At 45.0% G+C, this 27,584-nt stretch overlaps 2 protein-coding genes across 2 annotated transcripts in view; one reads left to right on the plus strand and one right to left on the minus strand.

The window, feature by feature from the left end:
- The first annotated feature begins 1,511 nt into the window (after window positions 1–1,511).
- AXDND1 (axonemal dynein light chain domain containing 1) lies at window positions 1,512–23,424 on the plus strand. The gene is made up of 25 exons (XM_029083908.1): window positions 1,512–1,608; window positions 2,099–2,280; window positions 2,645–2,745; window positions 3,375–3,501; window positions 3,862–3,947; window positions 5,122–5,178; window positions 5,301–5,406; window positions 6,137–6,258; window positions 6,754–6,894; window positions 7,301–7,405; window positions 8,016–8,136; window positions 8,744–8,845; window positions 9,368–9,534; window positions 10,371–10,434; window positions 10,879–11,113; window positions 13,890–14,103; window positions 14,699–14,792; window positions 15,473–15,681; window positions 16,284–16,380; window positions 18,111–18,251; window positions 19,123–19,245; window positions 19,395–19,526; window positions 20,716–20,807; window positions 22,385–22,536; window positions 23,324–23,424. Exons 1-25 carry the CDS (start codon window positions 1,512–1,514, stop codon window positions 23,422–23,424), a joined length of 3,168 nt encoding a protein of 1,055 aa, XP_028939741.1.
- A 3,759-nt stretch (window positions 23,425–27,183) lies between these two features.
- Window positions 27,184–27,584, minus strand: part of NPHS2 (NPHS2 stomatin family member, podocin) — a 7,141-nt gene continuing 6,740 nt past the window's right edge. The window contains exon 8 of the mRNA XM_010163658.2: window positions 27,184–27,462. Within this exon, the coding sequence (XP_010161960.1) occupies window positions 27,184–27,462 (279 nt within the window). The remainder of the gene's footprint in view (window positions 27,463–27,584) is intronic.

Genomic DNA, 27,584 nt, shown 5'->3' on the forward strand with positions numbered 1-27,584 from the left:
CTGCCTTAGGGGTCAGGGGGCTGCAAGCCTGTGTGTTTGGGGTGCCCACAGCTGCTGGGAGTCCCTGGCACAGCTGCCTCCTGGATGGGGCTTCCCCCTTTCCAAAGGGAAGGCAGAAAGAGGGGTGGAGGCAGCCATGCCAGGCAAGAGTGCTGCAGGGTAGAGAGATCTCCTTGGCTGGGTGTGTGGGGAGAAACTTGTACACAAGCCCTTCTTCAGGTCCTAAAAAGCAGCAGGAAGTGTCAGAGCTATCAAGTAGTGGAACAGGGTGGAGTCACCATCCCTGGAGGTATTTAAAATACGTGTAGATGTGGTGCTTAGGGACGTGGTTTAGCGGTGGACACAGCAGTGTTGGGTTTATGGTCGGACTCAATGATCTCAGAGGTCTTTTCCAACCAAAACCATTCTGTGATTCTATAAATACCAGCTGAGTAGGATCCTTGGGGTGTTATAAACTGTATTGGCCACCACATCTCTGCAAGAGGAAAGGACGTCCTTGGAAGTGCTGGAGAGGAGCACACAGAGGAGTTGATAGCTCTTGGAACAGAGCAGAGTTTCTAACCTCTCCTGATTTAATACATATTAAATTAGAGCAACTGCCAAACGTATATCATGTTGGCGACTTCTGCCTTTATTTTGGACCTGAAAAGGGTTTGTGTGCCAAGAACTGAATGTGATCTTCTCCAGCTGTGTACTACATGCTCTAAAGTCAAGTCTTGTCTGTGTCCTTAAACTGTAGATGCTACAGAACAGTGTCATTAATCATCCCATCCTTTCTGGTGGGAATATTGTGTACTGCCAAACAGAGCTGTTAAAGGGGAGGGGAAAAAAAAAGTTTTCTTCCATCAGAAGTTTTTAGCAATTTTTTATATTTTCTTACCAAGAAACCATTTACACAGCAAGACAAGAAACCTACCTGGCAAGATTATGCCTCCACCCACAAACATGTATCTGAAGGCAAAGAAATGTAGTTAACCTGATTAGAAACCACAGCAGAGAAGGATACAGCTGATAAGGAAGCCAAAAAGTTTTAATACCAAGGGCACTTTATAAAGAACAATATATATTGGCAAAGCTAGTGGGGCCGGAAAAGGTTTCAGATGAGAGTTTATGAAGACTATGAAACTGATGGAAATATGCTTTTTTTTTCTTTCATTAGTAAGATAGTGCTAAGAAGATAAAGTAGTAAGATGGATAATTGGAGAAATAAAAATATTATTAAGTCTCTGGCTCAGTTAAATGTATAACAGAAGGGGTTGTTCTTAGTGCAATTTGTAGGTGGAAAAACAAGCACCCTCCTATGGAGGACGTAGTAAAGTGTCGGGGGCTTCTTCTCCACTGATGTACTTAGTGTCAGGCCTAAGGGTTGTTTGGGTTTTTTTTCCATGATAAATAATAACAAAAACCCTGTTAACGCTGTGAAGTACAAATGCTGGTTTAATTCTGTTTCTAGAACATCTATTACTGCAGATATCCTTGGCTAAGCAATAAAATAAAACAAAACACTCACCATGCCCACAAGTGGAGTGCCAGCTCCTGGACCAAAAGCTGATGGAAGGAAACTGAGTGGAACCTCATGGGCAGGCTCGGTTGGCAAGGACCAGTCAGGTAGGGCTGGGCTTGGGGCTTGGACCTCTGACTCCATCCTTCCAGCTTACTTTTAACACTGGGTTTCTTCTCTGCATGGAGTTTTACCTTTATTTAGGCAATTGCTGATGTTTTAGGGTGCTAATATCTTTGCAGAAAGCTGATTGCTATCAATCCCCAAAAAGGGAAATGGCTTTACAGAACCACACCGACTTCAGTTGTTCCCCAGCATCCCTTGGTGTCTGGGTACCTGGTAGTTCAGCGCAGTTCTGCGACTAGTGCTTTATCTCCCGTTGTTAGGAGGTAACTTGTCCCAGGCTTCACCCAAGATCTAATAACTGCTAAAAATGGGATTAGCTGCTTGTGTGTTAAGAGTTGATCCTGCTTTGGGATAAGGGAGTAAAGATCTTGTTATGGTTTTTCTCAGCTCTGTATTTTATCATCGGTTCTGCTTTCTCTTTCACCAGCAGAATAAATGTTGTTGAAACGGTTCTGACATGTTATTTTCCAGCGATCTCCAAGCTGAAGGGTACCTCAAGGATGCTTGACCGCATCAGGCCTGTTTCTTCCTCCCTGGAGCATAGTTTTGTTCCAGAAGAGGTTTTACGAAGCCTGACCTGTGCCAGCGGTTCACTCTACAGCCCCAAGTACTTACGGCCCCCACAAACCACCAAGACCCCAATGGGCTTCAGGGTGAGTGTGTTTCCGTCTCCTCCCTTTTTCTGTCCAGAATTGTCTATTCATTAGGGATGTGTGTTCATTCCGTGGGCAAAAGGAAACTTTGCCAACCTCATAAGATAAATTTATCTTGCATTGCATCACTTTTCTGACTGCGCTGTTTGATGCAGATCCAAAGTGCTGCCTTCCAGTCCCTGCACAACGTGCTCGTGCCCTGGTGCTGCTGTGAAGCCCATGCCGAGGCTGTTTAGTCCACACTGATTTCTTTAGCCCCAAGATAGAAATAATGACACGGAGCTTGTTTAGACAGTCACCCTGAGCTTTCCTTTGGCATGTTTCTTGCTAAGAAATGACAGCCATGTGTGTGCCTTGCCTGCAGGGCTGCCTGCAAACCCCGGATCAGCTTTGGCATTATCCTAATCGTCGGCGCAAGTTCAGACACCTGACAGACCACGCTGTCAGTTTGACGGGCGCTGGAAGGTAAGCAAAGAAGGGATGAGGAGCTGAGGGTGATGGAAAGATGTTAGAGCTGGGAATACAGAGCTATGCCTCCCCCTTGGTCTTTTTTTATGGTGGGTGCGTGGCTGTGCTGCCTAATGTGGCTGGATGAATGGACCAGCTGCCCCATCTGAGTTTGGGCTGGAGAGATTTGAGGGAATAATAAATAAATGAATTGCTAAATGAGCAATTCTTGGAACCATCCTTCCAAAGGCTGCCAGGCTCGCAGGGATACTCTGTGATCCACGATTAAGGAAAGAAGCTCCTCTGGCTTTAATGGACTTAGCAGGGAACAGCTTTGCAGTTCTTTGTAAATAAGCGATGCTTAATGGCACTAGGAAGTGAAAAATGTTTTGCTATTTATTAGATATTGGATATGTATGTGATAGGGCATTGGCAGCAGATGTGAAAAATGGATAGGCAATGCAAAGTTAATCTGCCTAAAAAATATGATCACATCTGTCTTTTTTTGGCCCTGGGGAGGGAGTCCTGGCTGTGAGCCTGGCCTTGGGCTGCGCAGAACAAACCCGCGTGTGGCTGAGGCTGGAGTAAGGGAATGAGGGGGTACCTGCAGGGTGGCTCAGTGAACAACCTCTTCTCCTCCATTTCAGGGATGTCTCTTACCTGTGTGGTATTTCGACTAACCAAGAAGCTAAGAAAACAATGACTGACAGAAGCTCTTTTGCTGAGAGTTGTCAGGACCAGAGTGGGAGCCGTGGAACAGCCCCACGTGCTCCTGTGAGTGCTGCCTGTCAAGTGTTCCTCTGTGTGTATTGCTGGCTGGGAGAAGGGAGGTCCTCATACACACACCCCACTGTTACCCTGGTCCTGAAACTCACCAGCTCTCCCTGTGGCTGGCAGCCCCCCTGGCTCCCCTGCTGCAGTTCAGTGTTATTTATTTCAATCTGCTTTTGGATGCAGATTGTTTCTGTCGGGTTGTAGACTTGTGGAGTGGGAAAGGGAAAAGCAGCATGAAAAGCTGCTACGTGAGCTTCCCTGTCCTGGCTGCCAGGCCTGTGTCCTCTTTGGGAAGGAACTGGGAGTGTGTTCACGTCTCTTATGCTGATGTTTTGTGCTCTCTCTCTCTTCCATCCCCAGCAAGCAAGCCCAGCAGATAGTCTGGTTCCCCGGGAATTTCACATTGTGAGGAACAGAGGCGTTTTGCCGTTGAAGTACTTTGATGAGTGAGTGCTTAGTGCTTTCTGCTTTACAAGGGCTTGTCCTCAGCTGTTCAGAGCCGGGGGAATAAAGTGACGGGAGGCTGAGGATGCTACCCAAATACACTTACCCTTGGAAGGGGAGAGTGTAAAAGAGATGTTGTAAAAGTCCCACACTAATGACCAGGCCATAGTAAACCCTGCAGAGCAACATCACCTTCCTTTTCTTTGTCCCTGTGGATTTGAGGTGGCTAACAGAGGATGTGCTGCACATGAGTACTGCTGCTCAGGAGAGTTTTGGTGGTTGGACATGAATGTAGAAGATGAAATATGGTTTGATCCCTGGTGGCAACTTTTGGAAGTTGCTACTGGTTTTTTTCCCTTTTCTGTGTGGGGTGGTTTTGTTGTTGTTTGGGGGGTTTTTTTGGGGGGGAGTGGTTGGTTTGTGTTTCTTTAAAAATTTTTATTAGTTTCTCTTTTTCTTTTATAATCACTTTCTGATGTAAAACTGGGTGGGCTCTGGGTAGTCCTTATTCTCACTTTATGCTTGTATAGGCCTGCTGGCATCTGACCACTCAGGAGGTTTTTTTAATTGTTTGGGATTTTTTTTAAATTTTTTTTCCCTATGCTATAAGTTTTGAATTGAGTTTCCTCAGCCTTGCCCAAAACATGCTACTGAGACTCCCCTTGGTCACTCCAGACAACTTAGTAAATTTAAAGGAGGTTCTTGCTCAGTGTTCAAGGACTGAAATGCTAAGACAGGAGTGAAATCCTCACACCATGTTTGCCAACATGATGTAACAGAACACTGTGTTATTATTTTGATGGTCTGTGATCAGTATCTGGGTGGGTGTGATGTGGTTACGTGGGGCTTTTCTGACCCCACCAGTAACTTTTAAACCCATTGTTCCCTTTTTCCAAGTACTATGAGAAGTCTTAAAGGAAGAAAGTTCCTACAAGACTTCTGTTGTTAGTGGCAAGCAGGAGGAGCCCCAGCTGGGGGAACAGCTGCAGGAGGTCCAATTCTCATGTTAGGCACTGGATGCTCCCACTGAAGAGCAGCCCTGCAGACCCTTCTCTGCCTTTCCAACCTTCATCAGCTTGTACACAGGACAAAGAGCAAGAAGGAGTTAGCAGGATCCCTTAACTACACTGGAAGGATTACTTTGTAATCAAATTCTAACATCTGTGTTTGTTTCAGTAAATACACAACGCTGCTCGAAGACCGTGAAAAGAAACTACGACGGTTCCCATCCATGTAAGCACAACCCTGCATGAAGTTGTTGTTGAGGAATAAAACAGCTGTTTGAATTTCATTTCCTGGGAAAATACCGTAAGACACTATGCAGAATAATGATGTCTCTCTTTCTGGTCTGGCAGAAAACCTTCTGGGAGGTTAGAGGTCATCCAGCTGATGGAGGTGATGGACAGCATGTTGGAAAAAGCTGGAGTGGACAAGCTAATTAGAGTCACAGGACCTTCACAGGTGGATAACTTTCTTGTATCCAGATAACTTTTCTGTATCCAGAAAAGTAACATCCTGTTTTCCTCAGTGTTTTCCTTGCTGTGGTTAAGGTGCCTGCTGGCAGCTAGTTCCTGCCCAAGCCAGCTGTCTGTAGGTCCTGTAATAACCAGGGGTTTCCTCTCCTCAGCTTCTGTGCATCTTCATCAGATCCACGAAGAACAAACAGTTAGTTTGCTAGTGTAGGAAGTTACATTTCTGGCAAAATGCCAGGAAAAGAACACATTTGGCATTATTACTGTGGAGAAATGAAGGCAGTAGCTGTCTCATCTCTTCCTTGGGAGATAGGCTGCTGTGTTACAAAATGCCATTGGAAACCTTCATACACCTAAAAAACAGATGTCTAGGAACATCCGTACCTTCCTTGGCCTTATTTTCTCGTATTCTTGCATGGTGATGGAGAAGGATTTTTTTAAAAACTTAGAGCATTGCCTCAGTGGGAACTTCAGCTGGAATTAGCAGAGAAGCTTCTATGGATGTTGATAGGAGGGTAGTCAGGATAATATATTTGAAAACAAACCTGTGAATGCATGCAGGATGCCTCTTTCCTTTCCCCTTCTACCTTTAGTAGTGTTTTGTCCTCAAAGGGAAACCTCCTTCAGAAGAAATGAGAGGTCTGTGCTAACCTCTGTTGCGAAAGGAGTAGACTGGTCAGGCTGTGCAAGGCTGTGAATTTTCTCATCTGTTTTGCCAGCTGCACAACGTGCTGGAGCTGATGAAGGCAGAGCAGAACATCTACAACATTGTTTTCCATGAGCTGATTCGGCAAGTCAGCGTGGACTGTGTGGAGAGAGGACAGCTGCTTTCAAAGCTCAGGTCATCATTAGCCAACCACCCTTCATCCCCCTCATGATTTATGGCAGTGTCCTCTTGGGAGCAGCGTTAGCTATTCTAGGTTGTCCCTAATGTCCCTGTCCAGCAAAGCAAGCCCATCGTGGTGTAATTGGCATGGGGTCTGCCAGGAGTGAAACAGGATTTTCCTGCCTAGTTAACAGCTGGAGCTAACAAGCCTCTGTTAGGTAACTTGAAGCTTGAAGTCGGTGGTATTGTCACCACACTTGACAGTGTGGGCAACTTGTTGGTGTGACATTCAGTGAAAGTTTTCACACGTAGAACGGCTGAGACTTCACTTATGGCCAGTGCTTGGATTACCACTGTTTGTGGCTATTAAGTTGTTCCAGAATGTTTGAAATCCACAGTCCAAACACTCAAAAGATTGCCTTCTAGATAGTGAAAGGAAAGGGTCTTCAGATGGGGCAGGAGTGATCTGGACACTCAGGTTAATTCCCTTTTTGACTCTTTTTACTGCAGGCAGAGGTACGTGGGTCTCCTGGAGCGAATTCCTGAACAGATGAAGACCCTCTACAAAAAAATGATGGCACAGCGGTTGGTCAACGGACATATTGCAGAAGAACTCCTCTATTTTAAAGAATCTGTTGGACAGCTGGTCAGGTCTGTATCCTGCTTGATCCTAAGAAATGATCTCTAGGCCCTAGGCTTAGTCCATTGATTTTGTTTGGTTTTCTAATCTTCCTCCCATAGTGTTATGATCTGAAGTAGAGCTACAGGGACTACACTTGCTCCTCCTCACACTCTCACTGCACCCTCTTAGTGCCAAAGCCACCTCCTTTCCTTAGCATGCTGGAGGCTCCTTGTGGGGAGACTGCAGAAAGGAGTTGTTGGAGCAACGTGCATGCATGGGAAGAGGAGGTCTTCGAGATGCCTTTAATCTCCAGAGTGAGATGATCTTGTTGGGGGAAGAGAGCCCTGCATGATAGTGTAGGGCCCACCAGTCTGTGTCTGTCAGAGACCTTTGGGTTGGACTAAGTTGCATTAAGACCTTTCTCTGCTGTTTCAGCGAGCTGTATGAGTTGCGAGAGCATGACCACAAGGTGACCAAAGAAGCAGAAAAAGCTCAAGAGGAGCTAGCTACAGCCATGCAGGACGCTAAGGGCGATGAACAGTAAGTTGTTCACAGTGTTGAGGTTGGGAAATTTCTGCAGCTTGCTGGTTTCATTTTCTTGGAGTTGTTGGGAAGGAGAAGTGAGGGCTGGTTTCCTTCTAGGGAAGAGAGCTTGGCTGTTTATGACAAATGCCATTATTTTGCTATAAATGCTAAATCCCTCAAAGGGATAGAAAGCTGCTCAAGACATCTTTAATTTTAAGTCATGAAAGTTGCATTTGTTGCTCAGGTGCTGGCATTCCCTTTATTTCAGAGCTGGTGAGCCCTTCATAGTCTAGCGCAGCTCTGAACTTCTAAGGGCCTGTGGACACCTTCAGATAACCTAAGAAATCGGGGATTTACGTGGTTGGTATCAGTTGTGGTGCTTATACACACAGATTCACTTAGAGATTCATGCTGAATCCACGTTGCAATGGGGATATCAATCTAAAGGACCCAGAAAGGCGTTGCAGAGGCTCAGGAGAAAGGACCTGTGAGTTTACAGGCTGTGCGGGAGGTGACTGAGGAAGGAAGGAAGGAGGGAGAGGAAATGTCTAAGAAAAAGCTTAGGAATTGGTAGATAGTGAACATGAATGAGAAACACAGGTGCACATATTTCATTGTCTTCTAGTTTTTTGGAAGAGTATCGGGAGTTATATGAGTTACAGAGAAGGCGACTGCAAGAGCAGGTTCTGCTGCTAGCCCAGGAGAGGGATATTTGGAGCTCAGCTGCGTATGACCTGGCTCTGAAGGTAGGTGAAGGATACACGGCAAGGTATAAGCCATCATAGCTAGCAGTCCTGTTCCAAGGGCAGATTTCAACCCAAAGAACATTTTTATTCAATAGGATTGGGTAGTAACATATCTCATACCTGCCCTGACCTCATTTCCTGAGATCTCTTATATTTCACACGCATGTTTTTTAAACAGAAACCAGTTAATTCACGCAGCATTTTTTTTGTACTGATCTCCAGTTTCCATGCAGGAAGAACTTCTGTGAAATGAGTATTTCTGTTCAGAGATGGGGTTAACTAAAAAGCTTCCTATTTCTCATAATTCAGAGTATTGTAGCCAGATTCCTTATGCTTCCTCACACAATACCATTCTTAGTTAATTCTGTGCTTTGTTGTTTTTATGTCCCCTTAGTTTGTGATCTGCTTTATCTCATTTCAGTTTAAAATCTGCTAGCAGAACTTTTGGGGCTGTCTGGGAGATCAGAAATTTAATTGTAAGGGAAGTGGACTCAACAGGTTGAGCTCCATTTCATTGATGGCAAAGCTGTGTTACTGCCACATGCCTCTCCTCTCAGAAGGAAACAGGGCAAATAATATTGTTGTTTGGTTGGGTTTTTTTATCCAGATAATAGACAGAAACCAGTTCGTATTGGTTCGCAGACTCCATGTTAGTGGAAAGACACTGACCAACCTTCTCAAGCATTTCATAGTCCTCTTGGCCTCCAAGGTAGGGACTTCCCTGGGCTGGGTACCAGTTCAAAGTGTTTGCATGCGTGGTTTACGTAGCCCTGTGGTTCTCAATAAAGCAGTAGGCACTTTGGCTGTTATTTGAACTTTCAAATCTTGGTCTAGTTTCAAAAGAACATTAAAGTTTGAATGAGTTCACTCTCTGTCTGCTTTTTCTCTTTACTCCATGTGTTTTTTTGGGTTGGTTTTTTTTGTAGCTTTCTTCCCTCTCCCCATTCCTTCTCCATAAAACTAAAACGGATCCAAGCTAATGTAATTATGAGCGGTAGCATGTAAGCAAAAGGAGTCAAGCACTCAGTTCTGGCATACGTGGGGAGGGTGAGCCACTCTAGTCCTGGCTCAAAGGGTTTGTGAGGGCTGCACTGTGGAATTACAGACATTTCCTAGATCTCTGATATGTACATATCTGAAAATAGCTAGGGCAAAGGGAGAATTCCTCCAACTCGGATCAAAACAATCACGACAACAATCCTTTTCCCACTTTCTCGCCCAATACGTGCAGGACACAAGAGACCTGGCTGATCTGCAGGAAGAGACTGAGCAGTTCAGGGAGATGTTGGGTCACATAGGAGCAGAAATAAAGCGTTTTGAGGAGTCCAGCCAGGGGAAACTGCAAATTGTCTGCAGCAGCCTCAACAAGTGGCTTCAGTACTTCCACTGCAGTGACTCGTGAGTGGCCCAGAGAGACTGGGGGTAGCTGTCACCTCCCTCAACCTTTGCCTGGTGACAGCAGGTCTCACTGGTGTCTCACTGGCCCAGTGCAAAGCGTGCGCTGACTCTCAGGTGCAGTGAGATTTGGTGCAATTTGCACATCCCTCACTGCTCTGCTTTTCTGCTCAACACATGTATTTTGGTAATCAGGTCCATCACAGTAACTCCAAAGGGATGCTGTGGGTTTGTGGTTGAATTCAGTGGAGCAAGGATTGCACCCTGCTGCTGCAAACCAGAGTGGCCTTTTTGCAGCTGTCATTGCTATAACAGCATTCTTCTATTTAGTTTGGTTCATTTTATCTTGAGTGCACATGCATTAGTGCTTCAATAGAGCATTCGGTTCCCTTGTGTACAAAATGAGGTTCTGAGGCACATGATGTTTCAAATCCAAAGTCATTTTGTATGCTAAGGTGATTATATTTTGCAGGCTTTTAGTTCATTGTGGTGCATTAAATAAAATAAAGCATAAATGCAAGTGGGAAATGCAGAACTATACACAGTGTGTGCATTAACAAAAACCATCACTTTATAAATTTCATAGAGTTGATAATGTCAGAATTGTCATTATGTGTTTGAATTTGATTTTTCTCTTTGCTGAAGGTAACATATTTTCTTAAGTGACACCAAATTTGTCTTATGTTGAACAGGGCCCAGTGGTTTTTAGTTTTATTTCAGTGATAATTTGTATCACAGACTTGGTATGTGTACAGTATATATCTTGACTCTTGCTTTTATCTTGGCTATTAAAGGAATTTTTAATCTCAGCTCTCATCCCTTCTTTCCCTCTGCTTTAGCTCCTCTCTGATGAATGAAAAGCTACTGGGTGAAATCCTACAAGATATCCAGAACTTGATAAATGTAAGATTTTGAGTGGGGGTTGACATATTTTTCAAGTGGTATCTGCTCAGCAAATTACAACATGTTAGCTGAGCCACAGTGAGCATCTATGCCCATCACAGATGTGAACGAAAACACATCAGCACAAAACTTTTGTGCTGAAGCTAAGAGTCTACATATGAGAAGTTGGAATTGACCAACACCATAGTCCAGCCAGTGCATTAAACTTTGTTCATTTGAGCAGTGTCTGACCGACAGCTTTGGTGACTGATAAATGATATTAATCCATGGAAGTGCTCAGAATTGTCACCAATAATTTCCTATCTTGTGCTATCAACTCACTGTAGTGTCTTTATGCTCATGGATTCCTCACACTCCCCTTACTTGATTTCTATGACCTTTCTGTTGTAGCCCAGGGGCGGCCCAACTTTTGGGGGCACAGCAAGCTTGCTACTTTTCTTTCAGATGCTAAAAGAAGACCTAGAGCAGTACAGTGGCAGGGTGCACCTAAGAAGGACCAAAAGTCTGAGGAGCGCTGCCAGTCTGCAGAAGCACTGGACAGAGATGGGACAAGCAGTGCTGAATCGGTACCAAGACCTTGCTGGAGCATTGCCTCCACAGCACGCTGCCCTGGAAGAGATAAACCAAAGGGCATGTGAACTCTACCAGCAATACAATATAAGGATAAGTGGGAATAATGGTAAGGAACGACCAGTTTTGCAGCTCAGTCTTTCCTTGGGGATGCCAGCAAAGGAGTGGGTAATGACATAATCTGTAGTGGCTTTTCCCAAAGCTAAAGTCTGGGCCCCAGATATGTGCTGGGGACCAAGAGCACTCAAGGGATAAACTCCAAGCAACTTGATTTGTGTCACAGGTAAAAAGAATATCTGAAATTTGTGATACAGCGCAAAGAACAGGCAATGCAGATATGTCAGGGGGAAGTTGTGTGTTATGTTCAGAGAGAGCATGGGTGGTTTGCCATTATGTAGATAATGCATGGAAAAGAAAATAAATATAGAAGGAAAGAATGGATGTTTAAAATGCAAAGTGGAACATCACTTTGGAGATCATTAACCTGATAACACTGTCTCAGCGGGTAATACTTTTTTTATTACTTTATCATTAACACAGAGTTATCTTAATCTAGATAATGAATTATCTTGATAATAAAGTATGTAAATAAATGTTTTCCTTGCTGATATAAAGTTATCATGTCCTGTGTAAGATAACAAACATTTGTTGGGTAATTTGCAACTAACCTTCTCAACCTTTGCCTCTGCAAGACCTTGACTCATTTCTGATTTCAGAATTGTTTGGTCTCTGATGTTTTTTTTAATCATCTTACTTCCTTTCAGCAGACTAAAACTAAACTGAGCATATGCTGTCAGGAACTGCTCATGTTTGCTGAGCTTTTTCTCATGCTGTCATCTTCTTTCACTCATGGTTATCCTGCACTTTTCCCAAAAAAATTATCTTAAGCTGCATGTTACATTTCAGCCTACTAAAGGAGCTGAGATGGAATCATAAATCTGTCCATCCTAAGAGACAGCTAAAGGAGTTATATATTCCAGTAGTTCTCATTAGAAAGTGAGAGAAGAAGGAACAGGGCCATAACTGGCCAGACACCAGCATGGCAAAAAGTAACCAGCAGATTGTCAGAAGCCTTGCCAGTTAGTTGTGATCTGAGCAAAGGGCTCGTCAGCACCCTGCAGATATCTGGCACAAAACTGCTTCAGACAGTAAAGTCCAGAAAAAGGGATTTTTGCTTATTTTAACCAAGGCTTTGGGAACTGGACCCCAGGAAAGGTATTCTCTTGATCCGTACAAGGGAGCATATTTGTAATGGCTTGGATTCATTTTTGCATTGTAATGTAACAGCCTCTCAGTAGAAAAGACAAGGTATCCCTTCTCTTCATATTGCATCTCTGGTAAGAAACAGTACAAATGAAAGCAATTATAAAGAATAGGTAAGAGACAATACCAAGAACATGGTAATTTTGTCCTGTAAGGCAATGGCACTCAGTTACCCGAAGTATTTTTCAGTTATTTAAGGTATTTATTACCTTCTAAGATCTGATTACCTAATCTCAAGCAGCATGTGCCAGAAATACAAAAGGTTTGGTATTTGATGACAAGGATTAGAGATGCAGAGGGAACAATGAGATATGATATTGTTTTAGACAGGTGATATAAGAGAGGACTTATAGGAAATCTGTAAGATCTGGCTTAAGGTCTTTGCTTTTATTCAGTCTTCCTTGATCACTTCTCTAAGCCCTCACAGCTTGCTTTCTTTGTGAGAATAAGATGGTTTTGATGCTGAAATTGGCACCTGGGACTAGAGTGACCTCTCCAGTGAGCTCCACTGTTAGGTCCAGAGTTAGGTCTTCTCTTTTGCTGGGGACTTGATTAAGTTTATAAGATAAATGCAATGACACAGCCTTCCCAAAACAAGCCATGATGTAATGAGGATCCATAGTACTACATAAGGGCTGATATGGCCAAACCACACACAAGCAATCAGAAGTGATGATTCTCCCTCATCCCGTGCCCTCTTGGGAACAACCTCTTTTTTTCTTTCTCTTTTAGTTGATGTTACATGGCAGGAAAACCTAAGCAATTTCATTCCTACCACTTCTCCTTGGTCTCCTGGTCATTAAAAATTAATGCTTCATTGTGGGGTTCCCATTGTGTGCTCTGAAAGGCTCTGCCCTGCAGAGGGTAACCTCCTCCTGTTCTTACCAGTCTGGACATCCCAATACCGCTTCATTGCACTTCTCCCAACCCAGAGAAGTTAACCAGTTCTGCCCCACAGCTGTACAATGGGGAAACCAAGCCATGCAGCAAAATTAATGAAATATTTTTAAAATTTTCATCATGTCCATGTGGGTAACATGCTGTCTTTGCTATGCGATGTCATGGAGGCCAGGACCTCACCAGGATTTAAAGGAAGCTTAAACATTGGATATTGAGAGCAAACATTGTTATGTTTCAAGCATAGTCGCGATGTCATGGAGGCCAGGACCTCGCCAGGATTTAAAGGAGAGCAAACATTGTTATGTTTCAAGCATAGTCCCCAATAAACAGCAAATATCCATCAGCATGTGCCAGAGGAGTGAATGAGCAAGTAATTTACTACCTTGTCCAGGCATTTTTGCACATCTGTGCTTACTGTATCTCCTGTGTCTTTGAAGAATGTTATAACTGCAAGGCTCTCTTAAAAAGTGTTATATTAAACCTTTATTCAATGAGGCAGCCCAATCTGCCAAGCAAGAAGGAAAGTCAAGGCTTCAAATCAAGCCCCTTTTCTTTCAGCTTGCTTTGAGTTCGGTGCTTACTAAAGAGATCGTTCTTAGTCCTGAGTGTAGCCAGTTCCCACACAGGCTGTTCATCCCTCTTGGCATCCCTCTTTGAATCTGTCTTTGTTTTTGTTGGCTGAAAGAATTGTAATTAAAGGTTTTTCTTTTCTTCCCCTGCAGGCACAGCTAGGTTTTTGACAGCTTTGGTGAGAAGTATGGAAGATTGGTTATTCAAGGTGCAAAAGCTGAAGCGAGGTTCTGGCATGCACGAAGCTGAGCTGCAGGAGTTTTATCACAACGTTCCTGCGTGGCTGGCCCAGGTGGATGCAGTGATGAACTGTATAGGCTCCAGCCAGTTGCATGAAGATGAAAGTGGCAAGAAACCACATTACCCGTAAGGACAGAGGTGTTAATTGTGTCTGGGCTGACCAAGCACATTAAACTACACTCATAAGAAAAGAGAAATGGCCTTTTGTAGGGACCCTGGTGCAGGAAGCTGGCGGTGGGATAAATGTGGTCAGCTGAAGTGCTGAAGTGATTGGTGCCTGCCTTTTGTTTGCTTTGATTTGCCAGTATCTGTGGAAACAGTTGGTGGCTTCACTATCGCTCCTGGAACATCACTGTCTCCCTCAGAACTGCCACCTGCTTTGGAAATCTTGACATTTGAAGAAAAATCAAAATATGTGATTCATGTACAGTCAGATTTGTGGGGGCATATTCTTCCTCGTGGTGCTCCATTGTCTTTCTCAAGAAATAAATGATTTGCAGAGTGTGTGCATAATGTTTATGTAAGAGTTTACTTGCAATGCAAGTTTGCCCACAACTATAGCATTAACAAAAATGCCTGTGTCATGTTTCCAGCATATGGTGTAATAAAATATGTTGTTTTCTTTGAGTTGGGAAGCAAAAAGTGTCTTTGAGACAGGAGATTCTCGGGTCTGGTGCACTAGAGATCACTTTGTTTCTGGATTTTCTGTTTTTTTTTCCAGGGTGGTACCTAAAGAATTTTTTAAGATGATTCAGCAATGGGTTCTGTCCATGAATAATGAGGTTGAGAAGAATATCACGCGTCTTAATGAAAAAGTAAGTGCAAGCCTGAAACTCCTAGGGATTAGAGCATTATGTCTAGTGTTCAGCTTTTCCTTTAACTTCCATCTGGCCAGAGCACAGGTGTGAGGAAAGCTTGTTTCTCTTTTGACACCTTCTTTCCTGTTTGAGTTGAGTTGTGGCTTTTGTCTTCCAGCCAAAGGAACAGAGAACTCCTCTAAAAATAGCTGTAAGGTCTCCTATACAGCGTGTGAACACAATTTCATTGTTTCATTTTTAGCAAGCATTTCCTCTGGAATAACACTGATATTTCCTGTTCAGACAGTTGTTTTGGCTGGTAGCTCGCTGTGGTTTTTCTTCTTTCTCCCAGGATTGTAGACCAGAGGCTGTCACTATGCATTTTTAAAATGTTCTGTAAGTGTGGGGTGTGATTTTTGGTTTGTTGCTGAATTCTGGAAAAGAGAAAGCATCATGTGGCTGACGTGTAAGCCTAAACTAGAACTGGGAGAAGGATAGAACCATGATAGGAAAAGATGTGTTTGCAACAGGACTGGATCTGGGAGAAAAAATGGTAAAAACAAATGTTTCTGTCAGTAGATCAGTTTGCAAATTGAATCAGGTAGGACATTGCCTTGTGTGAAATGCACTGACTTCAGACTCCCTGGCAAGGCCAGTCATTTACTACTGGATCAGATTTGCTCTGATGTTTCGTGCAGGTGACTGAACTGCACCGAAACCTGACCCTGTGGCTGGTGAATTTGCTGAGACACATGACAGCAGACCGCTTGTCCTTGGAGTGTCCCCAGCGGCGAGAGTCAGACACAGAGATGGACCAGGAGCTCAGACTTCTGGGGGCTCAGAAGCTGCAGCATGAAGCTGAAGAGCTGGTTGCAGAGATGGGCAGACTCTCTGGTTCGATAATCAGGTATCAGCAAAGGTTTTCGATGTCATCTAAGAGGGTTTTCTCAAGAAAAAATGTGTAGTTTGCTGAGAGATTGATCATGGTGACAAATCCCATCAATTTGGTTGTCCTTGGATCTTTTCCCAGGACTTAAATCGGTTTTACTGGAATTTGTAGGGAGCCTAATAAGATAGAAACACCTAAAGAGAATGGCAGTGCCTGCTTTATACCTAGTACTTCTGTAAAACATGCTAGAATCTGTGATTGCATGGGCTCTGCCCACACTTCTGAGGGTGACTTCTGAGGATGTAAGGGCAGTACAGGTGGCCAGTCTGCAGTCCAGGTCACCTGAGCAGAACTTCCACCTGATTCAGGATCTGTGTTCACACATCCTCTGTGGGTACAGCACTGGCATGGACAGGCTGTCTGTGTGGTCATTGTATGAGTGGGGCAGACAAGGATTGCTTTTCTGGAGGCTTCTGTAGGGCAGAGATCTGCAGATAGCTCCGGTACCTTGCTGACAGCAGCAAGGTTTCCAGGATCCAAGATTCCCAGGATCCTGGCTGGAGGGAATAAAGGATTTGAGGGTACTCCTGCAGGGCTAATGACATTCTGCATCTTTGCAGCTGCTGCCGTGAGTTTGTCAATGCAATCGTTCAGAAGAAACTATCTGAGAAGGATTTAGAAGCTGATTTTGAGCTGAAGGAGCTGGATAAGATCAAGGTAAAAGATGCCTGTGTTTCCAGCTGTCTAGTCTGGGGCAGATGAGACTGTATTTGCTTTGTAAAAGGTAGAGAAAAATACATGTGATGGTTTCAAGAAGGAGGAAGACTCCTCCTACTCCACTGGATTACCCTGGTCCCCCAAGTTTCCTACTGACTGTGCAGTCCTGGAAAGCAGATGAACCTAGATCAGGTCCTGCACCTGGGTCAGGGCAACCCCAAACATAAATACAGGCTGGGCAGTGGATGGATTGAGACCAGCTCCGAAGAGAAGGACTTGGGGTGCTGGTGGATGAGAAACTCAACATGAGCTGGCAACGTGTGCTCACAGTCCAGAGGCCAATAACCGTGTCCTGGGCTGCACCCAGAGCAGTGTGGGCAGCAGGTGGAGGGAGGGGATTCTCCCCCTGTACTCCACTCTAGTGAGGCCCCACCTAGAATACTGCGTCCAGTTCTGGGGCCCCTGACACAAGAAAGACATGGACCAGTTAGAACGAGTCCAGAGGAGGCCACGAGGATGATCCGAGGGCTGGAGCAGCTCTGCTGTGAGGACAGGCTGAGAGAGTTGGGGCTGTTCAGCCTGGAGAAAAGAAGGCTTTGGGGAAATCTTACAGCTGCCTTCCAATACCTGAAGGGACCTACAAGAAAGCTGAAGAGGGACTTTTTACAAGAGTAGGGAGTGAGAAAACAAGGGCTGATGGCTTCAAACTGGAAGAGGATAGGTTTAGATGAGATCTGAGGAAGAAATTCTTCGCTGTGAGGGGGCTGAGACACTGGCCCAGGTTGCCCAGAGAAGCTGTGGCTGCTCCTCCCTGGAAGTGTTGAAGGCCAGGCTGGATGAGGCTTTGAGCAACCTGGTCTAGTGGAAGGTGTCCCTGCTGATGGCAGGGGGGCTGGAACTGGATGATCTTTAAGGTCCCTTCCAACCCAAACCAGGCTGGGATTGATTCTATGTTCAGTTTTAGTATTTTCCTTACCCTGTTTCAGGCTACACATGTAAGGGCTCTCCTGTGAGATTTATTCCATATGAGTGGCAGTAGGTTCACCTCTGCTTCAAAGCTTCTCAGAGCCATGTACACCCAGACTTGAGCAGTGCTTAGGATTTCCTGGAGGTACTTAGTGGAATATACCTTTATACAGATGCAGTTGAAACTTATTGCAGTCAACTGACCTACCTGCCATCTCCTTATTGTACACTTGCATGTAAAGCTTTTAATTGCTACCACTGCCATCACCAGTGTTTAGCCAAGAATTTATGCTTCAGAAATGTGAGAGGTAGACCTTTCCTGAAGCCTGAGGCTTCCTTGAGCACAGGACAAATGGTGTTGCTTCAAGGAATGTAAGAAGCTTCTCTGCAGGGATTGAAAATATTTGTGCTTCTGTCCTGTTACCTTAGCGAGTGAAAAATTAACTGCTGGGAGTTACGCTCATTTCTCCCCATCATGGGCTGGGGCAGTGCTGCAATGGAGGTTTCTGCACTGGCCTGAGGAGGAGCTTGTTGAAGGAATTAGTTGGTGGAAGTGATTAGCTGGTGACAGATGCCATGTCTGAAAGCTTGGAGAAATGTTTCTTCATTTTCCTTTGTAGGATGAGGATAGAAGGGTCCAGGTAGGTCCCAGGAACAGATACAGACAGACAAGTGGAGTTACTTAACTGACTAAATGAATATGATAACAGCTATTTTTTCTGCTAATAATCCCTAAATAATCACTTTCTGTTATGTCTTCCCAGACTGAGTGCTGTAATTGGATCCAAGCATGTAGTCTTCTCCTTTCAGAGATCAAAGGCACTCCTGTCTCCTTTCTGGATTTAGAAGATCTGAAAAACCTCTTTGGATCAGAGATAGAACTGAAAAACCTCTTTGGATCAGAGGTATATATAGACTGCATTTGCTGTTCTAGGTTGAACTAGTCTGAATGAAGATCTGCTTCAAAACTTTTCCTTAAGGAAGCAGCTACAGCTCAGTTTGAGGGAAGGTTTATCACAGGGACCTGCACGCACTCAAAGCGACAGCTGGAACTATGAGGTGTTATGACTGTAAACCAGTTAAAAATCACAGTGCTTCTTGGGAGGGCAGATCTGAGGCAAAACCAGAGCTTCAGTAGAGCTAAGAGATTTTACCCCACTGGCAGATCTGTTCCCCATGGTGCATGCTAGCTTTTGCTTCACCCATTGTGGTGGATGTTGGCTGGAATGCTGGTGATTGCCTTGCCCAGGTGATGAGGCTGAACTTCTAGTTTAATTCCTTATGTGGCTAGATGGATGTCTGACACTGCTTGGGACAGTTAGATGTGTTTCAGAGATGGTTGGCCTGGCATTGGCCTAATTTCATACGAAACAGGCTAAATTCAGATGATGGGGAAATGGATTTAGATTCATTGTCTCGAACAGTTTGTTTGTGTCAGTTCTGAACTCAGCCCCAAGCAAAGTGACGTTGTTCGTGACTTTGTGTGCAGCCAGTGCTGTAGCTCGTGTGCTGCCTCTCTTTTTCTCTGTGCCATGACCTATACAAAGCAAGTATGCCACAGTGGGTCCTGCTTATGTAATGTTCAGTAATTAGCATATTCATTTGTGTTTTTGAATATATTCATACTCAGGACCTCCTAGGTGGCTGGAGACCAAGTCTAAATATGTGCAAGAGAAACTCGGAGGCCAGTTAGTTTTGCATAGGTTATTTGGGTGGACAAAGGGAACATGCTACTAACCTGATCCTTATGGTGCCTTACAGAAATTGCCATTGAAGCTTAAGGACATTGTCATTTCTTCAGCTGAGGAAGAGCCTGAAGCTGAAGATGCCAACAGCAGTAGGAAACCTGTAACAGAGGAAGAAACATTAGAAGTAAAGGAGGAAATTGCTGTTATGCAGGTGAGTGTAGTAGCTGCAATATGCTACTTTTCCGGCAGGGCCTTTTTATTTATTGCTCGGTGTATGTGATGTGAAACATGGCTTTACAGCTGCCTTGAATGCCACTAGGCTAGTGCTATCTCTTATTTCTTGTTCCTTTTCTCTCTCAGCAGCAGCCAGGTGCTGGTATGGATTGTCTGGCTGAGGACAATGAAGCTGATGCAGACATGATCAGATATGTAGGACATGACTCCAACATCCATCTGAAGTCTCTGAAGTCAGACATCGTTTCAGTTACAGGGGTAGGAGTCTCCACCACACCAATGGTTTTAGCTTGTTGGCAGAGATTTGGAGCTGGGTTTTACCTGTCTCCTGAGACTCTGCTATGAGACCTCCTGTAACACTTGTGTCAGACCTGCTGGGGCAGTGCAAAGTGCTGGTGTTCTCTCTGATTCCTCTTTTCTTGCCATTTTAAATAACCATTAATGCAGTTACTACAGCTGCAATTTGTCATCTTGACCCATGCACTATGGCCACAGCCCTGGGACTTCCATGGGACCAGTAACAGGTGATGTGTGTAGTCTGAACCAGGACTATCTGCAGAGACTGAGATGATGAAAATTATTTGGTGCTGAGAACATGAGAGGAGTTGAAGAGGGTTCAGAGATTGTTTGGTCCCAGAACAACAGGGAAGAAAGAAGTTGATGTTGTTTTGGCCTCCTAGGTCCCTGTTTTCCCCACTTGCCTCTGGGATGGTGCTTTTTGGTAAAGTTGTTCTTCAGAAGTCTTAGGGCCTGCCTTTTGCAGTCATTCCCTGGCCATCATCTGGAGTGAAGCCTAGAGAAATTGTGGATATTTAGCAAACTGTCAATGGATAGTCCCACTTCTTAAGCATGCTGCATTGGTGAGTGTGCCTTGCCCTTAGTGCTTTAGAGGTGGGCAGCTGGTTCAGAGTAACAGAGAGGGATGAAGGAGCATTTCTTTATGGACTTTGATTTATGTTACAGAAATTAATCCCTGGAAATCACGATTACTTTCCAAAGCTTAGAGCAGGAGCCTTTCAATAGTTACTTTACAGAAAACCCCTGGTTGTCATCTTTAGATGAAGAAAACTGACTTCTGCCTGTTGGACCCTGTGAGGAGCTGCATCTTTCTGTTCTCTGAACATTGTTTTGTTGGGTTTTTTGCTCCTGGTCAAGCTATAGCCATCTCCAACCTCTGTAACCCAGTGAATGCACCAGCAACCCAAGAGTATGAGACAGTGAGACTTTCATGTCTGAGCCAGGAAAGCATTTTAGTCTGTTTTAATGCCAAGATCAGTTCAGTGCCTGAGCTAGCCTCTGTTTTTACATGTTTTGCTGATACAGATCTCTTGTCTGTGTTGTGACTCTGCACTGAGACACCAGCACCACCCCAGGCACATGCTGTGGATGAAATGCAGGATTGTTGGTTTCACATTCATTTATAGAAGGTTTTGTTCTTCCCAACCAGAGGGAGATGACTGCCACCAAGTCATCAACACCTTTTTCTCAGAAAGAGTTTGAAGGCCTGGCAGTGCTGGAACATCTGCAAGCACAGCTTCTGTGAGTACTGGTCCTGTGCTGGAGGCATGAGTGGGGCAGGGTTTCATCACAGGCAAGTGCCTGTTCTGCTCTCGGATAAGATTCTGCTTCATCCAATATCTGTTGGCTTAATTTTGTGTTTCCTTCCGTTCTTCTTATCTTGGACCATTCACTGTGATTTATGTTAGCTGAAGACATGACCCATGTAAGCTCTCCTACATTCATGTGCAGATCTTCTGGTTTGGGTACTCATGATGTTTTTCTGCAAGACTTTTTAATACTTCAGGCCTTGGAAAAAGGCCTAAGTTAATTGTTGACCCCTAGACAGACCCTGTAAAGACTGTATTTGTTATAATGTTTATAGTGCAAAAGCAACCAGCAACTTTTTAGCAGCTATCTGCAAAAATAATAATATGTGTAATCAGCAAATGTCCTTGGTTAGGACTGAAAGAAATGGTGAGACCGGACAGATTTCAGTTGAGGAATATGTAGCTAAAATTGCAAGGACAGAGATACTCCCTTGGATTCTTCCCCAAGGACTGGCCAGACTTTGGGTGGAGTCCAACTTGGAGGATGATGTGCCAGGTATTTCCACACTAAGTAAAATGCAAGTTATCCTTGCAGAGTTTGATAAGTAAGCACCATAGAGCTGGACCCCTGGGCAGTGATTCTTTGGTGGCCACATCTGTGGGTGGATGCACTACACAGGACTTCCCAATTGCCAGGGAGAGGTTCTCCAAACCCTCGCTGCTCCGAGGCACCCCAGCGACTGCAGGTCTGGGTGATGATAAATTGGGCGATTGGGGATGTATCTTTTTTAATCACTATTGTTAACTTTAACTAGTAATGATGAGAGGCATTGCCTAACTTTGTGCTGTTGCTTAGCAATATGCTTAGTTTATTCTGATTGCTCATGGCATTATTTCCTTTCTTGTATTGTTTTAAGATAATCAGTAAAATGAGCTTATTCTTTTGGTTGGTGCTGGTGTCCTTTCTGTTGACCCCTGTTAACTGGCAAAATATACAGCAAAACAAGGTCCTGTTAGCACTTGCAGGGTGCTGTGTGAATGCAGCTGAGCGCTTGCAGGGCCTGCTAGTTCCCAGGAGCTTGGTAGGTACAACAGCACAGTGTTGTGCCTGGATGTGGTGAACACAATGAAGGGGCACCCAAGTGCAGAATCGCATCAAGGTTTGTGTTTGGTAATGTGCCTAAGAAGGCTTGGGCACTCTGAATTACATTCCTTCATTCTTGTTTTGTCTGTGAGCTTGCGTTATCCGGGGTAACCCTATCTCATTAGCCTTGCTAATAGAATTGACTGTGCTCTGTGTTTATCCTTGCACAGTGAAGATCAGCATCTCACCCTTTGCTAGTCAAAAACTGAGTTTTAAAATTAATTGAATTTGCAGGGTTTACATAGATGTGCTATGAAGTCCTTTATAGATCTTTTAACAATGCCCTTCTCTGAAACCATAAATGTGTTTTATAGAGTCAGTCAATCCTACTAAACCCTTCAGCTCTCTAAATCTTTCTTTTAGGTATCTTGCCAGCAGCTGCTTAGATTTCAGATTTCAGCATTATCTTTGCCTCTGTGTTTCAGAGAAACAGAGATCCGTGCTCAGAATGCAGAGGAGAGAGCTGAAGGTCTTGAGGAGAAGCTGCAAGAAGCTCTGCAGAGAATCAAAGAGCTAGAGTGTGAGCTGGAGAAGGAGGGGAAAGTCATCCCAGAAGTGACAGACAAAGAAGGGCAAGGTCAGGAGAATCAATATTCTGAACCCTGTCCCAAACTCAGGGAGGGTTCCCAGAAAGAGAAGCAATCTTTGAGGACACCTCATTTATCTCCCATTTAGTGCAGGACCCTCTCTTCCTGGGCACATCTAGGGCTTTCTCTAGACTGTTTGTCAGAGGCCAAGCAAGGAGGCTTTTAGCATGATTCTAGATCTGGACAGAAAGAACTGCTGAACGTGGTCTGGTTTTGAGAGAAAGTAATTTTGTCTGATTTTTGACATATGACACAGGGTCTATAACTTGGAGATCACAGTAATTGACTTCATCTTTCTTGTGAGTGTTAACAGTTTACAGTCAAGAAGATCTGTTTAGGATCACTGATTTTGGGGTAGAAAAGGAATAATGTTCCAGGTTCCTTCACTCTCAGAGGCCACAGACCTTTTGTGTATATAGCACAGGACACTCTTGCTGTCTCCAGGAGTTATTTGAACACTGCTGACCTGATCTTGCCCATATGGTGTGGCAGTGAGTTCCTTAGCTTGCATGTTTGTTGTGAGTGAAAGCATTTCCTTATGTCCTTTCTCAACTGGATCCACACAGATAAAAGTTGTGGAGAAGGAGAAAGAATAGCAAATAAAACTTCTTTCCTTAGTCATTCAGCATATCCTGTCTCTGACATCAAAGCAGGAGGTCTCTGACATCAAAACAGGAGGAGAGCCTAATTTGTTTGTTAAGGATGTGATGCCTTGGGCACATTTTAATTCTGTGGTATTTCTAATGGCTTTTGTTTGTTGTTTTGTTTTTCTTTCAGAAAAATGTTTCCAAGAAAGCGTCTCAGAAGTGAGGGACTGCTCAAGTCCCAAAGCTTCTACTTCTGGCCAGTCCAAGGGATCCAGAAAAAGCAAACATTAAAGAACAGCAATACCTGAGTAGTTTTTTAGTGCCTGTTCATAGCAGCATTTCACCCTCGATGCACTGCCATCACCCCTTACCTACTACCTGATCACCTCTATGCCCTCTCAGCATTTATGCTGTTCTTCTAGCTGGCTCTACCACCTCCACATCTGTCTTGCTTGTCCTCTGCCTCCTCCCACAGCTCGAGTATCTTTACAGCTTGTCTTCCTTGTGGTGTCATTCCTACCTTGACTTTCTCCTACCCACTTTCTCCCCTGCCTGCTTGTCCTCCTCTCCTCCCTTTGCCCTGTGCTTGCCTCCTATTTGCGTTCATCAGTCTCTTGTTCCTGTTGCTCTGTCTCATTCAGCCTCATCCCTGTTGGATCATGCAAGTAAGTTGCTTGTACCTCTTTCCTCTCATATCAAGGGGTTTTTTTTCTCAAGTCTGGTTGTGTATCTGATAATTGGTATCTCCTTCATCCTCTGGGCTTCAGATGATCCAGTTACCAGCTGACTGGTTTAGAGGAAATTGTACAGAAATCGTACAGAATTGTACAGGCAAATTTTTGCTCGTCTTTGAATCTTATTCTTTTGAAGGTTTCGTCCTTCTTCAGAAAGTACAAAGCAGCCTGAATCTGTGCATGATCCTGAAGGCCTTTCTCAAATTGCTGCCACAGAAGAGCTGCCTTGTAACCAAGGTCACAAAATTAGATTTCAGGTGATGCCAGTTCACCTGCTCAGTGCACTGGGATGGCATTGAAAATGCACGCTGCATTTCCCTGTGATTTCTGATTTTGGCCCCCATCCACAGTAACCCCTACAGCCTCAACAGTCCATTTGCCACCACCTGGGGCTTCTGCCTCTGCCGGGTCCCCAGCCTGGGGCAGTCTGTGTGGTTACAAAGCTCTGCAAGGCCAGCAGAGCTGCTTGGGTTTGATGTGACTCTGCAGTTGGATCCACTCTCAGCTCAGAAGAGCAGGCAGCAGAACTGTCAGCTCAGACAGCCCTTGCCAATTCCCCCAGAGTAAATACTACTTTGGAAACGTCACGTATCACTAATCCTGAAGGACATGTTAAATGATATTTTCCTTCTGTAAGGTTTTTTTAATACAATATCTCCTGAAGGTAAAATGACAGGTTTCTGCCAGCTCTGTATATGTAAGAGAGAAGATCCTGCTGGAGCAAGGCAAGTTCTTTGGAAGTGGGGATGTTCTTTAACTACCATTTGCCTTAACTGCAGAAAAGTTATGTGTTTGCAAAAACAATGCCTGACTTCTGCAGATACGAGTGCAAACAGGGTAACACGTGTGCCCTGATGTAGTACTGCATGTCTCTTGACAGTCATTTCTCAGGCTAAGTGTTGTTCCTTCGAGAGATTATCTGCAGAGACGTTTGTCCTTGATGCAGCAAGGAACCTTGGTCTGGATGGATCATTTTACACAAAGTTAGAAATGCAGCCAGCAAAGTGTTCAGAACAGGGATCGTCTGCAGCTCATCCTGTGTGAGCTCCTTACACCTTTTTGATGATCCGAGGGCTGGAGCAGCTCTCCTATGAGGACAGGCTGAAAGAGTTGGGGCTGTTCAGCCTGGAGAAGAGAAGGCTCTGGGGAGATCTTATAGCGGCCTCCCAGTACCTGAAGGGGCTACAAGAAAGCTGGGGAAGGACTTTTCAAAAGGGCAGTTAATGACAAAACAAGGGGAAATGGGTTTAAGCTGAAAGAGGGGAGGCTTAGATTAGATATTAGGAAGAAGATCTTCACTGTGAGGGTGGTCAGACACTGGAACAGGTTGCCCAAGGAAGTTGTAGATGCCCCCTCCCTGGAAGTGTTGAAGGCCAGGTTGGATGAGGCTTTGAGCAACCTGGTCTAGTGGAAGGTGTCCCTGCTGCTGGCAGGGGGGTTGGAACTGGATGATCTTTAAGGTCCCTTCCAATCCTAACCATTCTATGATTTTTGCCCTAGGTTGGGAAACAGGGGCCTGAGAAATCACCAGAACCAGCCTTAGAGAAATAACTACACAGCTCATGTTTGCCAGTGGAAGATTACAGAGCTGTTCCACTTCCCAGAGCTAGTTTTCCATGAGTGGATCACTACTGAGATCTATTACAGACACACAAGCAGGAGCCACAGCCATCCTGACACCTTCTCCTGAGATGGCTGCAGTGGCAAAATGATTTAGATATGAGGTTACACCTGGAGCTCAGGTGCTCATGGAGAAGTTCACAGGTGGACTTTTCCCACTTCTCAGCCATTTGTAAGGAGGCTGGTTTTGCTGTAAAAACACCAGCAAATACTTGTGGAGCGAGTATTGTGGGAGCACTGAGTGTTGAGAAGGGGACTCCAAGGAGCTGCAGGGGCTGATTAAATACAGAATATGTGGTACTTAGTAGAAGTGGGATCCTTGTCCTTTGCAGCAGTGTTAAGCCAGTACATACAGGCCTTCAGCTGTGACACAGCTGCATTTAACAGCAGTATTACTGGTGATACCTGACAATGTGCACGAGTGGTACCAGCAGGCAAAGAGGGGCTGAATAAAATGAGTGAAAATACAAGACTGAGCAACTGGCTGGGTGATAGCCAGCTACTGTGCTGGGCAGTTAAGAGAAGGGCCACAAAGTGCCCTCTATCTTGGCCTCTACAGACCACCAGCAGCAGGATGTTTGTCCTGGGACTGGCTGTGCAAGAGAGATGTGCTTTGAAGCAAGAGGAGATGCTGCAAGTCAAGTGAAAGGGCAGGAGCAGAGCTGCCATCCACCCACAGGGCACCAGGATCAGAGAAACCGAGCACAGTGGTATTTCCTTGGACAGTGCCCCATCTCTTTGCTAAGGGAAAGGGCTGTGGTATCTGTATCCTGATCCTTTCAAATAGGAAAGGATATATAGGAGTTTTGAGAATTATAGGAGTTTTTAGGACTTTTCTCTATTCCCTCCTTGTGCATAGAAACTACCGAGGCAGCTGCAGCAGGCAAGAGTATTACTGTTGTGGAGGCTCTCAGCTGGCTGTTCCCCAGTGGTGCTGGATTCCCCCTTGTCCACTCAGTGGGAGCTGGTTAAACAGGTCACCTCTCTAACTTTTAGATGCCCACAGGCTGAGATCTTGTCCTGCCTCACCCCCCAGTGGAAGCGAGCAGCAGCACAGCCTGCCTTTCCTCTGCACAGCTGGCGTGCCAAGCCATACAGGCTGCCCTTTCCTCCTCTTCTTTTCCCTCCAATTTTAGAACTAGGGCTAAACACCTTGGTTGCCTGTGTGTGTATGCGTGTGTGGTGACTGAAATCCCATATCCAGGACTGTGCCATGGGACCCACCTCATTCCCTCGTTGCAGAACCACCCGACTGGCAGCACCCACCAACCTGCCTGGGTGTTGAGCCCCATCCTGTTCCCCCACCGACTGCTGGGCTCCCACCCCTGCCTGCCTGGATATTCAGTGTGGGGACACAGGGGCATTTAAATATGTAGGGACTAGTCTGTCCTTCCTGCCAAGGTGATAGGGCAGGATGGATCAGACCTTTAGGGTGTCGAGGTGTATCTGATCCTGTGGGAGGGAGAGAAGGGATGACACCCCTCTGTCCTCAACCCCCTGATCCTTGTGCTCTTTATTTTTCCCTTTCCAAAACAAGCAGAGGCTTCTTCCATGTACAATCCACTTTATATTACAGGCCTGGGCTCCCTTTCCTCCTGCTTCCAGCCCAGGACCTGCTGGTGGGCTGCCTTCTGGTGGGCTCCTCTCTGAGCAGGACTGACCAAGGGCAGTGCAGCAACCATTTCTGGGACAGCTCTTAGAGCATGGGTGAGTCCTTCTTGTCTTTGGGGCTGTCTGGGAGCTTTGAGGTATCTGTGAGGAGGTTGCTTACTGCTGGAGGACTCTGGGTAGCTGGAGAGACCAGGTTCATGGCATCCAAAGGCAAGGGCAAGATGAAAGCAGGAGGTTTCTCTGCAGTAAGGGAGTGCAGGGCGTGGAGGTAACGGAGCTGAGCAGCAGCAGGGGCACTGGACAGGATCTCAGCTGCCATCCGCAGGGACTCAGAAGCAGCCTTTTCCCCCTCAGCAGCAATCACCTACCAAGTAGGGGAATAAAGAAGGTTTCTGTGAGCTTGGGAATAAGGGGAGCATGGACTGTTCATTACAGAGGGAGGTTGCCACCATGAAATTCCCAGGACTAGTGAGATTCTAATATTCC

Source organism: Antrostomus carolinensis, unplaced genomic scaffold (assembly GCF_000700745.2).
Source record: "Antrostomus carolinensis isolate BGI_N321 unplaced genomic scaffold, ASM70074v2 scaffold6970, whole genome shotgun sequence".
Classification (NCBI taxonomy): domain Eukaryota; kingdom Metazoa; phylum Chordata; class Aves; order Caprimulgiformes; family Caprimulgidae; genus Antrostomus; species Antrostomus carolinensis.

Coding starts and splice junctions, on each gene's coding strand:
- AXDND1 (XM_029083908.1), top strand. CDS start 1,512: ATGCCCACAAGTGGAGTGCCAGCTCCTGGACCAAAAGCTGATGGAAGG. Junction 10,435..10,878: donor ATATCCAGAACTTGATAAAT/GTAAGATTTTGA, acceptor CTTTTCTTTCAG/ATGCTAAAAGAAGACCTAGA. Junction 16,381..18,110: donor AGGAGCTGGATAAGATCAAG/GTAAAAGATGCC, acceptor ATGTCTTCCCAG/ACTGAGTGCTGTAATTGGAT.